At 39.8% G+C, this 14165-nt stretch overlaps 1 protein-coding gene across 1 annotated transcript in view; it reads left to right on the forward strand.

Moving 5' to 3' along the window:
- TBXAS1 (thromboxane A synthase 1) overlaps positions 1–14165 on the forward strand; it is a 229291-nt gene that overhangs the window by 79214 nt on the left and 135912 nt on the right. The window contains exon 3 of the mRNA XM_086468110.1: positions 537–589. Coding sequence (XP_086324236.1) covers positions 537–589 — 53 coding nt within the window. The remainder of the gene's footprint in view (positions 1–536; positions 590–14165) is intronic.

The following is a 14165-nucleotide window of genomic DNA, read 5'->3' on the forward strand; positions in this document are numbered from 1 at the left end:
TTTGTTAAAATAAATCTGCTTACTATTCCGTGGAGTGTCCGAGGTGACTGCATTGTGCTAAACTCCAGCTTTGCATGTTTGTTTTTTTTTTAAATAAAATAACTAAAACCAAAACAAGAGAACCTTTTCACATTCCTTGTGTTTCTCTTGTGTGTAGTAAGTCATATATTTATTCTGTTATTCATTTCTCTGTTGGTTTTTCCATCCACACACATATCAGAAAAAAAATTATGAGTGAGGACCCTAATCATGAAATTACATTAAAAAAAAAAATCGTGAAATGGTAACATATTTTGGAGTGTAAAACCCTGATGAAAACATGTTTCATGGCTTTCCGGGTCTTTTTTGGGGTTGTTTTTTTTCTTTCAGTCATCATTTCTAGACACTACCGTCACAGATGGACAATGACAAAAGGTGAGGTTATAAGTTAATATCGTGGTTCTTCTAGTTGAGGTTCAAAGCTTTAGTGTGAGTGTTAGCAAACAGGTTTTGTTAAGTGCTGTTCTAAAATACTTTGTTATTTTTCTTTTATCCAGGGTTTTTGGGAAAACCACACAAAACTCATAACGGAGTATGGACCTGTTTGTGGGTAAGCCTAGCAGTGCCATCAGCTTTCTTCTTTTCTGTCTCTTGCTGTTTGGGTTTGTTGGGTGGGAGAGGAGAAAATACCAAGATAAGATGTTCATCGAAATGCAGAGTGCAGTGTTTTAGTCTGGGGGGCAGAGGTGGAGGTTATTTGATTACATGCAGAAAGTAACCTTGGCTTATTTTTGTTCAGCATTTGGTGCTGGACTACATTCTTCACTTTCTGATTTTAATTATGCACATGAAGTTTAATCTTTTTCAGAACTGTACAAAGCTACCAGCCTTCCATAGTCTTTTTCCGTTTACATATTCTTTATACTTACAGTGAACAGTGGAAATAATTTATTGTCTTTAAAAAAACCTCACTTAGTTTATGAAATAATATGAACTTGGTTCAGCTGTTGCTATCTATATTTATGCAAAATTCCTAAACTTAAAATACAATGAAGTACAGATTAGAAAAGAGGCATTCCTCTTTCTATAGCTCAGCTGTGCTATCTTAGCAGTTTATTAAGGGTAAAGAGGGTTTAAGCAGCATATGCTTTCATACAAGCCATTCCATATTTCTATGAATGTCATTTCTGTTCCAAGAACTACTTTCCAGTTGTCATCGTTTTAAGTGGAAATGCAGTTATGGTAGCATCTATTGTTGTGGTCAGTTGGTGTTTCTAACATAACTATTATTTCAATATATAAGTATCAAGCAATATCTACAAAATACAGACAATGTAATTTTTTTTCCTGTGTTTTGAAGGGGTTTAAGAAACTTGTAAGAAAGCTTATATGAATGTGTGTGTGCATATTTGATGGTAAATGATATAAATAAGCTTTGTATGCTCTTCCAGCAAAAAGGCTCTATCAGAAAGAAGTCAGGCTCAGCCATACGAAGCATTTGATGCTCCAGTCACAGCTACCTTGTGGCGTGTATGCTCAGCCCTAAGGACAAAGTGCTGCAAGAAGTGATGGAACTAATGAATTCCAAGGGTTAGGTACATGTCTAAGAGGAAATAATATAGTGTCTTAGCTGGCCAGGAATGGAGAAAGATATCCATTAGCACTGTGGCAATTTGTACGTTGTGTAACAAATGGAAAATGACTGAGGCTTATTATCTTTGTGACCTTTGGTGTGATGCCCTTAAATGACAATAATGTAAGAACACTGGCATTCGTTCCTCAGTGTATTTCTCTACTTATTAATATCATGCCTGTTTTTTTCTAAGCTGAATTTGAGACAAGTTGCTATTTAGTCATCTGTCTGCTCACTCGGCCAGGCAGAGGCTGTGTCATCTGAGAAAGAGATGTATAATTACAGTGTGTGAGCGGATAGATAGAAAGTTTCATTTTTGCAATCTACCCACTGCTAATAGGGAATGAAATCTCTGTGAGACTTGCATGGGCTGCAAAGCTGGATAATGGTGGTAGTAGTCAGTCAGGACAGTTCTGCCTCTTTGGCATCCTGTAGGTAGGAGGAGTGAGCAGACTGAGCATAACTACATCCCATTTATTGCATGCATGACAAACCCAATTTTAGAGGGATCTAGGAGGCTGGCAGAGAAAAAACACTGCTTTTTTGATATCTCCCAGGAAAACAAAGCTGGGCTCAAACATGGCTGTGCTCGAGGTAAGCTTTATTTGTAGTTGAAGGAGGATGTTTTAAAACCTGGCTTGCAAGCTGCTGTTCAATAGATGTGGTATGTGTCAGGGGGTATTCATCACAGTCCTGTCAACTAAAGAAATTCATTCTCCTTCCCTATACATCTTCTGTGTGATTCTTTCTGTGGTTCTTTGAAATAGGCAATAAATGGTAGGTGTGTTTATGTGTATGGTCCTAGCAAAGTATTGGATCTGGCAGTTGGAAGATGTGGCATTTTGCTTTTTTCCAGGTTGAAAACTGCTTTCCTATAAGCATAAAGAGCAATGATCTTTATTTCTACAGTGGTGAAGTGAGTTGAATACAAATCTTTGGAACTGAAGCCTTTTTTTTCTTTCTAAGGTCACTTGAATAGTCTGAATGATACCATCACAACTGTTTTCTTTTGTGTGTGAATTGGTTTCCTTGACAACAGGATGTCAAATCAACTTTTCAGCTTTAATCAAGTCAAAACAATATATCCCTTCCATTCCAAAAGGCCTCAAGTCGTAGAGAATTATTTCAAGTAAGGCTTTTGTAGGTCACAAAAGCATTTTTTTTCTTCGCTCCCGTGTGCGGATCCAGAGGAGAGGTGATGGTATTACTCTTTTATAGAGAGAGATAATGCAAATAGTCTTCAGTTGTGAGTGTGTGCTGTGAAAACTGTCTGTTTTCATACAGAGATGGCCCAAGATGGAGGCCAAGGCAGAAACAAACAGCTCTGGTTTGGTGCAAAAGCGGAGTTGGAGCATTTCTGTTCAACGGGGGAATCCAAGCCGCTGACGTGACTTTTGAAGAGATCCTGCAACACAGTGGTAGTCTTTGGTTCAGCTATAGTTTGGAGTACCTTCTATAAAAATGTCTCCTCTAAAATATGTGTGCTGGTTCTCCGTAACAGAAGGAAAAAGTGAAGAATATCCTATTTGGAAAGCAATGTACTGATACATGTTAAGATTTGTCTTCAATATTCTCCTTTTTATGATAAGAGTTTTGCAGGAAAGTAGTTCTGGTTTCTGTGGAAATTAGTGACTTATGTCCCTTATTTTTTAGATGAACTTTGATGTTTTGATAGTTTATCTTCACCCTCACCATATCCAATTGTTCCATTTCATTTGTAGGTTATGGCTACTGATCAGAAATGGGTGGAAAGAGCAGATAGAGAAAGAAGGAGCTTCTGGGTTGAAGAGGAGAAATAAAGGGGGAGAGTATACTTTATAGAATCAGAGAAGCAACTGCTACAACACGAGCAGAACTGTAGACAGTGAGTTAATTTTACTTTAGATACACACTTCGTATGCATTTGACCACTCTACTGTGATTGCGTCATTATGATTTTACAGCACTGTAAGCATGTGTGGCTGCTTTGGAGTTGGAGAATATTGCCAAAATAAGTAATGTATTCTTGGCCCAACAACACACTACTACTGAAGTAACAGAAAATAGGATACAGCCCCAAGTGAGCAGGTGATTGCCTCTGGGATGAATGAACCTATTCTGCCTTCGACTATAGCAAAGCATTTGGATGTGGGGGAGAGTGTAGGAGTTCATAACATAGACCTCACTGCGTATAATCAAAGAGTAAGAACAGAGATTAAAATTCAGTGCAATTTATAGGGTGACAGTCTTTCTTCACATCTTTTTGCATCTGAAACAGCTTCCAGCAGATCAAACCCTATTCTTACTCTTCCTTCACTTGAACTCTCAGTTTCAACCTGCTGTAAGAAGTGTGAACAACTATGTAGTAGAATAAGTGCTAAAGAGGACAAGAGCAAAGTTAGGCAGAGACGAAGAGATGGGTCAAGGAGTAGCGAGAGGATGGAGTTTGGATTAAGCCTCCTTTAGAAAGCAGAAGACAATTGGGATGTTTGAGCTCAGGGCTGTCAGCCTGTGAACTGGCAAAAGGAAGCAACAAGCTCAAAATCTGCATTTTCTAATGGGGGGAGGAATTAATGAGGACATTTCTGACAAGATCCAGTTGTAAACCATTCTCAATCCCTAATAAAACCACTAGCAGCAAACTGCATCTACCCAGGCTGAGCCTCTTCTGGGCTCCAGCATAAGCACACCAGGATCAGCACAGTACCACAGAAAGCATGTCAAGGTGCTTGCACTCCTGAAGCATCTTGTGAAATGAATGGAGCTCCATTTCTATACAAAGAGTATCTTGTTTTGCAGTGGGTTACTTCAGCATGTTTTTAAGTAATACACAGGAAGCAACTTAAAATAGGACAGGTGATTTTTCTTAAGGTATCTGTGGGATTACTCAATGTCTGATCTGTGGGTGGTGGGGTTTTTTTCTTCCTTAAAGGCTTCCTAATACTCCTTAAATGATTTCCTAATAAGTCATTATTGGAACCAAGATCAAGCCTGGTCACTTAAATGATTGGGTGGTTTAAAGGATTAGGGTAGATCATGGACCCAGTCACTAACTTGAAATGTGTCCAGGGGTGAGCTGTGATTGTAAGCTATGCTGGCAGCTGACAGCTTTTCAGAAGTCTGTGCAGCCAGAGTTGGTTCTGTCTTAATGCTTGACTTCTCCTCTCCCAAAAAAATGTTGCTGCAGATGGCACTAGTTAGCATTTCTGCAGATGAGTCTGTAATCAAACAGTTGTGGACAAGAAACAGGCTTTTCTCACTGCTGCTCCTGACCTTTGCATCAGGGCTGAGGCCCACTGGTTGGTCACTGTGGAGGTTTGGGGCTTTCACCTTTTGTGGACAGAAGAGGGACATGCGTTTCTGGGATTTGGGTGTCTGGAACTCGTCTCAAAGCCTTATCCTTCCTTCTGCCCTCAAACACCTTGGGGCAAACCTAAGGTGGATAGGGGCAGGATCTCCTCCTGCAGACAACAGCTGATGTCTTCATCACGCAGTTAATTTACCTGAAGAAACAGTGTCTTTGTTGCCATTTTAATTTCACAAACTTTTTTTTTAACTTCTTGGTTTCTAGCCTCATTCTGCTTTATGTGGAAAGAGTAATCCCAGGACAAGTATTCTCGTCTTAGTCTCTGAAGCCTCATGTAAAGAAATAATTTAATTTTATGAAACAATTTTATCATTTTGCACCAGGGACCTAATGGACTTACTACCTCTCCTATTTTGATATTTTAAACAATTAAATTTTCATATTTCAGCTAAAGAAAATCATACCTGGGCAAGGACAAGGGGGAGGGAAGAAAACCAGGCTTCCTATTTCTGATCTGTAGCTCTTCATAATCTCTGTTTCACATTTAACCTGATAAAGATTTTTGGTAGCCTCACTTGCCTAGATTTTTGTTTTCTTAAAAAGCAATATACTTTTCTAGGCAGAGTCAAGTCTTTCATATGCTGTCAAGATTTTTTTTTTTCTCACTGTTGCCTCATTTATGTGTTGTGATAAGATCCTTTGACTCTATAGGATTGTTGATCAGCCCCAGAATTGCTATTGTGAATTACAGTTATCCCCAGTTATCTCTTTTTCCTTTAAATACCTGCAAATTGTGGATACAGTACAGCAGAACCCTTAAACATGTGCCTAAGTTTGAGCACATGAGCACATTAAAGTCAATGGTATTACTCAACATGCTCCAAGTTAGGCAGAAGTTTATCTACCTTACTGAATCGGGGCCATAAAAGAAACAATTGCATTTGTGCCTGAAAAATATATTTACTGCTGTTGGTACACATAAACACCTAGGTATATTGTAGCTGAAAGAAGTTAATGGGGAGAAAAATATTTCTTCTCCCACACCACCCTCTCTTTTGACAGCACTTTGCATGTAGACAATTTTATTGCTCCTCTCTGTAATGTGCTAGCCATTCTCTCCGAAATTGAAAAGATTATCTTAAAAATGGACTGAACAATAGGAGAATCTTAACATTCTTAAATTAAACTTTCAGACCCCTTCTTTCTTTTTTTTTGGTTTGTTTGTTTTTTGGTTTTTGGTTTTTTTAATTAACACTTTCAGAATTTGTTAATACTATCATATTTTTTAACAGTTGCCTTTAAAAAAAGAACCGAAACCCAGCAATATTCCTGGTAGAAATGTAGTGTCATGGTACAATGATACATCTCCATCTGACTCCCCACATTAACCTAATTAACCATAGTTAGGTTTGGTTATGGTTAGTTCCAATGGTTAAATTCAAGCTGCTGGAACAAGTCCTGTGAGTTACTTACTGGGTATATCATCACCAGTTTCTCCTTTTCTCTCTAGAGCTAATTGATCTTAAAAACGGAGCCTTTTATGGGACTGATGTCTAAAGATTTACCTGGAAGATGGCATATGACACTGTTTTGAGAATTGGAGTCTAGTGTTATTGTTACAGTTGTAATAGTTTTTGTGGGCTGCCTGATCATTATGGAGTATTTTACATTCTGTGTATGGAGACCTGTGGGATGCAGTTTATGGGCAGAATTTGTTGTAAGTTAGTTGACTAGTTTTAATTCTGGCATGTTTCAAATGTGCTAAGGTCTCTGGAACACTGCAAATTGATGCTTAGTGTACTAGTAATGTTGAAGGTATTCATTAATGAGCTCTTCTTAGCCATGGACAAATTTTATGTGTGGACTATGACCTCCCATGAGAACCATGCAACTTGAGTCTGTCTGCTCCATGATGGCTGTTGATTTGTTACTATAATCTCTTGCTGTCCCGATCAGGTGTGGGGATACTTGTGTTCTAGGTACTCACAGACAGAGACTCAAAGGCTCACTGAAATGTCACAGTCCTAGCCCTCAGTGCAGGCAAAGCCATTTGGATGGAAATATTTGATGCAAGTGGTGAACTTTTCTGTGTTGAAAGCTCTCTGTATCTTTTCTGAGACTCCAGACATTGCCCTGCAGTGGCTGATCTGCAGGCGTGTGCTCACTGCTGTGCTTTTTCCAAGTTTCTTTCCTCCATCCATGACTGCTCCATGACTCTACTGCAGCTGTTCAAGCCAATGTTAAGTCAAAGACCTGATGTAATCTTTTACACCTCTGGAAAGAGAGTGTGAAATCCAACCAAATGAGACAGACAACGTTTTATATGGTCTTGGCAAGACAGCAAAGGACAGTGCCTGTCACCTGCACCTTGTTCCCAATGCTCGTTTCAGTACGTCGGCGTGTTCAGACTGCTGTGGTTGTAGCTTCAGTGAGTTAGTGTTTGCATAGAGGGAAATCCCCTGGTTGGTATGGCTCCACTGAGACAGTGTTGACTGGACACAGAAAGGTTCTGTAAGACTGGTCAGAACTGTGTCAGCTTCTAAGACTGACAAGGGAAGCAGAGAGCAGGCAGGTCTTTGTACTGTATCTTAGCAATTGAGACTGATTAAATCTTGGTCTGCTTCTGCATGTGCAGGTAGCAGCTTTGGCTAGGAGGAGGTTTCACCGCCATTTTTTCCTGGGGAGGTGTTTCTTCATTCCCCTGTTGCCTTGCACATTGCTTGTGCAGCACTTAGCTGTTAAAGCATAGTCCTTGTGAGCTCCAGGTTAAGATTATTTGAAAACTGAAGCTTCTTTTGAAAACATGCTGCCTGAGAAGCATTTTACACCTAATATACAGAATGGGTGATCTCTGATCTCTACTGCCTGCTTCTTAGATAATTAATGCTTAAAATCATCATTTTAAAGGGCTTGGGATGGGACTGCTAAACAGATTGCCTCTTCTTATCATGTAACACTGTCATGATCAGCACCTGCATACCAGACTGTGTCATCCTAATTAAAGGGGGGGGGGGAATATTCTGAGTGAACCCCACAGTTATAAAAACTAGTTTCCTAGACTTAATTTCACCTTGATTTACCCTCTTCACCATCTACCAGAACGTGCATTTGTTAATCTTCTTGACAGGCTGTAAAGTCCACGTTGTAATTTTTCCCCGCTTTCCACCACTTGGGAAGAAGCAGGCTGAGGGCTTTTAAAAGACTAAAAAAGTCTGAGCATTATTTCAGTATACAAGTCCTACTAGAAACTATGGGAAAACAGCAGTATTGTAGATTTTGCTGTGCATATTAAATGCTTTCATGGGAATTTCCTATAGCAGCCAGAAGCATTGATGCAAACCTGAAGTCAATACATACAATATGTAATGTTCAGTAGCTATTAATGGTCTCTAGCTTCACCCGCTATGTATCTGATTATGAACTGGTGTTCCCAGTGCCATGCATGGTAATTTTTAGATTAAGTTCCTGAATCATTTCTCCCCATTCTACACAGAGGGAGGAAAATGCATCATCCCTTGCAATGTGTGTGTGTGTCCCCTTCCCTTTCTTGGCAGTCTTTGAAGCAGAGCAAATTTAAACTAATGCTGCAACTCAGGAGTTCCTTCTGCCCTCCTTGGTCACCCAGCACTTCACAGGAGTCAGATTACTGCCTCTCCAGACGACTCCATACTGCCAGTTGGAGTATGGCAGCCCAAAAGAAATCCAAAAGCAGCTTGTGACTGCTTTCTTGTGTGCCATCAGAAGCATCAAGCAAAAGGGATTTCCCTTCCCCACACATCCCCCACTGGGGGCTGGAGAAGGATGCAGAGAAGAAACTGCAAATCAGCAGCCCATTGCATGTCCCCATTCTCTGCAAGCCCCAGAACAGGCCAGAGCATCCATGGCTCTGTCCCCTGCTCATGCCCACCTGCTAGGAACTCCAAGATGCAGATGCTGGTTAGACCTTCTCTCCCCATGCCGGGGAGTCCTTAGACAAGACCTCGTGGGGCCTCTGCCCCTTAGAACACAAAACTGTCGCACAAGAATGGATTTGGTATGGCTCTTATTTAGTTTCTTAGAAATAGTCCTGTTTTCCTCATTGAGGATGACAAGGTATCTACAGAGGTACTTCCCATCAATTGCTGCCTGTTGTCCTTCAATGGTGTTACCACTTTGTTGGCTCTGGGGTTTGTTCTGGTTTTACTTTTGACATTAACAACCTCGTCTTGTGGGCTTTGTATTCGTGCTTCTTGCTGTAATTCCACCACCCCCCCCCAAAAAAAAAAAAAAAAAAAAAATTTGGCTCCGGCTTGTTTTCTTTCTCTTACTTCTCTCCATCCTCTTCAGCCCTATGCTATCTTTCCTTCATGCTCCAATTTTTATTCCTCCCTGTTTTTATTATCCATGTTGAGCTGAAAACAGTTACATAAACTGACAATTTTTACGTCATTCCAAGGTTTTTATATACTTCCATAAATCTCTTCATTAGTTTTTTTATTGTTTCGTCATATATAGGTTTTAGTTTTTCCTCTACCTTATTAGTCTGGGGATCAATTTTAGTCTACTATGTTTTATTAGTGGTAAGGGGAACCAAATACCTCCTTTTTCTTTGTTGGTTTGGCATCATCTTCAAATTACCCTTTTTCTCTGTTCGACTACCTCTCTTCTTTCCCTGGAGAATCTGCTTTATGTCAGACCTGCTGTTAGTGAACTGGGTATGATTTCATCAGGCAATAGGCAAAAGTATACCCCACTGCAGAGGAAGAAGTTGTTTTCAGCTGTTATTCTATTATTTTTTTTTTTCTAGCTTGGAGAGCGTGGAATAAGCTGAGCCACCATTACCCTGGGGAATGTGAATCTTTCTTTCCTTCCATTAAATTTGGTGGCTAAACCTGAAGGCTTGGCTTGAAGGAGGATTTATTTTAGTCATACTGATAAAATTGTACTGGTATAATTAAACAGCTATAGTAATGTAAAAAAACCTCCCATGCACAGACACAGCAGTTCTGGAATGACACAAACTACATCAGAGAAAAAAACTGACCATCTCCCCCAGCAATTATTGTATCTATAGGGGTGTGCTCCCATAGGATTTTTTTTCTAGTCTAACTTTATTAAGATTCAAATCACGTCTTGTCCCAGAATCTCCTCTCTCCCCCATGTAAACAAGCCTGAAAATAGTGGTCTGGACCTTCAAGCTGTTGTTTACTTCAGTGTAGCTCCATTAAAGGCATAGAGCCGTGACTATTTGAGGATCTTGACCCAATGTTTTTAGGTGTCTCTCATGTTATGTAACTTCGATTTTTGGATGATGTTGCCTATTGAATAAAATTAGGTTTTGTACAGCAAATTTGAAGACGGATCCAGACGTTTTAAAGTAGTTTACAGAAAAAGGAGTGAGTTGGGAGCAATGTTCTGACTTTGTAAGGGCTAGCAGTAGACATTTTATCACTCAGCAATAATCCAAGCTTTTCTGTCAATGCTGGAATCTATTTTATTGAAAAAGGATCTTGGCAAGAACACTGGGAATTGCTGCAAAGTTTTTCAAAGTGACATTATGAGAGGATCTCAGTTCTTTGGGACCTTTTATTGCATGGAACTTCTTATGAGATACTCTGTGTGAAGGGCCAAAGTAAAATGTTATCAAAGCAGCCTAACAATTTTACATGTCCACTGGCTGTCCACTTGGCCCAGTAGGAAATAAGCTATGCATGGAGCAGGGGAAAGAGAAAGTAGGTCTACAAGTGCAGCACAGAGGCAAATGTTAAAATAGGTCATACGGTAATGTAATGTCACTTGGAAAGGCGTTACCATTAAATATTAAATTATTTTCTATTAAAATAATTTAAATTCTGATTTTTGAGGCAGAGAAGTATATTGCAAAATGGGAAGATTAGTAGTTAAAGTACCTAAACTTATTCTTGCTACAGACTCAACTTTTCTACCGCGTCAGTGGCATTTTATTTGCTCTGCCCAATAGCTAACACAGTTGGATTTTCATCAATAGTGAAGAACAGAATCAATTTTGTGAAACTACTGTAATTTTCCTCATGTTCATTTCCATAGCAAAATATTTAAACAAAGACACAGTTTGTGAACCTTCAAGTAGCCCCTGATACCCCTTTGATGCACCACTGTGTTTATACATACTCACAGGACTGCTCCGGGCATTGGGTTCAGCCTATTTTCACCATCCCGTGCCATTTTGAATATTGAATTTGTGCAGGCAGCTGTTCAGAGGGTTCACTCTGGCTGACACCCCAAAACCTGCAGGGTGTCCCTGCTGCCGAAGAAGCCGAAGCAGCGGACAGCGCTGAGGCCGGAGGAGAAGCGGGTGTTGCTGGTTGCACTAAAGCTGCCATGCAGAGAGGAGGAGAGCAGGATCAATAATTACAAATATTAAAAGTGGTGCCTTCTCTTGCTTTCCTACCTTTTTCCCCTTCCTTCTTTGCCTACAGGACACGAAGCATCTGAATCCCCCAGACAATCGCTCATGCATTTACATTTTCATTTGCTTGGTTTATAGCAAGATTGTTCCAGCTTTTGGGAGGGGCAGCTATCAAAGATGTGCAGGCACTGCCATTGTGGTTTATTGTTCCAGTCCATTTTTCCCTGTGAATGCAGGTGGGAGTTTTTCAGTGGGTTGGTTTTGTGGTTTTGCTTTCTCTTTCTTCTAAGTATTTATAACCCTTTTATTGTCAGTCTTCAATCATTTTTGATAGATCAATATATTTACTTCAGTGATGGTTCATCCTACAGTTGTGCTTGTATATTTTTTCTTTGTTTATAGGAGTTATGAATAGATTCCGTGGGCCGTATCTCTCCTATATCTCTGTCGTCATGTAAGGATCAAGTTTCTTGATCTTGCCCCTATACCTGTATCTTTGGAAGGAATATGAAGTGTTTACACCAGTCTGCTTTCAAATTTACTTGTTTTCCCTTTTTCCTAGGGAGACTTTGAGCAATTAAAAACACAATTTTGGTTCAGAAGTCCTAAGTACAACTGCTGGTGTTTTGTGTATGCTTGAACGTTTGGAGGGAAGGGGTTCTAGGAAACTGCTCCAGCAGACTCCAGAGATCCAGAGAGCTTGGGGAGTAACAGCAAAGCAGTGTTGCATTAAGTTGTTTACTGAGACACCTCAGAAATGTGGCAGGTCCACGTGAGTCCTGAGGTGTTTAGCCAAGCAGCTACAACTGAGACAAAGAGGAGATGCTCTTGAGCCTACATCTTGCTCGTGTCCCTGGGCAGCCAGATGCAGGCCCAGGGCAGCTGTTTAATGCAGCCGTGAAGAAAGCTCAAACATGGGCAATGTGCACATGGGAACTGGGTCGCAGCATCGGTGTGATACGCTGCACTCTGGCAGGCCATCAGGAGAAGGAGGTGGGTGAACAGGACCTGCTGCTCCGTGGTGAAAGGGTACATCTGTGGAAGAGGAGAGGGCTAAATGCACTCCTCCATCCTCAGGGATTTGGGTTGTTTTAGGATACAGTTACATATATGCCATTTGTTATACAATTGCCCCTTTCTCCCCCTGCAAAAAAGGGAGCAGCAGAAGAAGCCTGTTTGTTACAAGTGATAATATGTACAAGGCTGTAAATGGAAAATAGGCCAACTAGGTTGTGCTCTTACTAATATTACTGTTTGAAACATGATCTGTGTCTTATAACTGCGCATTAAATATTGGGGAAAATACCTGAACATGCATGGATTTCAGCAAGGTTCAATAATTTAAACCAGGTGAGCATATTATCTGTTTGTTGGATGTTATCCCCATAGTTGTCTTACCAGAGCTGTATACATCCTGTTTTTCACTATGTCCATTTTTAGGCTGAAATAATTTGCCATGTTATGAAAGTCGTGACTCAACTACTTCTCAGCAGTGTGTTGTCCATTTGTAACAGCACATTTTCCTGGAAGTCATTACTTTGGAGTGCCATTGTCAGCTGTACACATCACTCCTGCTCCTCCTGTCTTTTGTGGCGCAGATTTGCCCATTGTTGTTAGCGAGGATGTTACCAGTGATGCACAAGCTATCAGGTTTTTCCATTCTTTTCTTTCTTTTCTCTGTCTGTTGAATTGCAGTTTCCTTTGTCTTCTGCGTGGTGCACTGAAAGAGGTTAGGAAATTTATCATGGTTATTTTTAATGGGTTTTTAAAGTCCGGCACGACACAGATTGAATTGATTCAGGAAAATTTCCTGGAGCTGCAGCATTTTCTACTATTAAAAATATTTTTATGATTGCAATTTTTCTGGAAGAAAATACATCTATTTTTTCCTTCTAGTCCTATAACAAAGCCCTGCTTTCTAATGTTTCCACATGGTGAGATATTAGCCATTTCCCAAGATAATTTAGTTTGGTCATGTGTACGGCTAGCACTTTTATTGAAAAGAATTTGCTAGTGGTTTCATGATAAATGTATAAAACATTGGGAAATGACTTTTATTTGGCTTAGTGTGCATTTAATAATGCATTAATGAAATTAAATGATTTTGTGTGTATGCATGTAGATCTTAAGAATGTATAGAAAAAGTACACACTACCATAGGTATGTGAGGATTTTAAAAAATGAATCTTTCCTCTGTGCATTTTGTATGCTGTAGCATAAAAAAGTACATTCCCAGGAGCTCAGCAGGTGGTTACAATCCTTTTTTTCTTTGTTTCAACATATTTTTTTAAGGCAGATCGGGAAAGAAAAGCAAGTCCCAATGACTGTCCCCCTCGTGGCCAGTCTGGCAAACCTTTACTTTCCTGAGTACAACTGTCCAGTGTTGGCTGGGATCTGTGTCTTTATTGCATGCAAACCAGATGAATGGGTTGCCCATTGCTTCCCCCTTATTAAACCCTGCTTTCATTTGCTTAAACTTCAGATACCTTTAGGCAGGTAGCCATGACCAAGTCGAAGTGTATTGTTTCTTATTCAACAAAACGGTGTACGCATGTGTAGTTACGCAAAACTCAATTTGGCTTGCTCATTTCATCATGTTATGTTTATGATGCAAAAAAAATCAGTGTATTGAGTCCTATCTGTGATCGAAGAATTAAAATGTTCTAATATTAAGACAGTAACATTTCAGAAATGCATGAATGCATTAACATAAACAGAGCAAAGAAATAAAAAGGGATGGTGTGCAATATATTGTAACTCTCATTGATTTAAGATCAAAATGCCAGTAAGAAGTAGACTGAAAGAAAATTATGTATATGTTTATTTCAAACACATGCAAAAAAAAAAAAAATATTGTATCGTCCACCACTGCTGATCATATTTACGGGAGGCACATGAGC

The sequence above is a fragment of the Leptosomus discolor genome, chromosome 1 (genome assembly GCF_034619465.1).
Source record: "Leptosomus discolor isolate bLepDis1 chromosome 1, bLepDis1.hap2, whole genome shotgun sequence".
Lineage (NCBI taxonomy): Eukaryota > Metazoa > Chordata > Aves > Leptosomiformes > Leptosomidae > Leptosomus > Leptosomus discolor.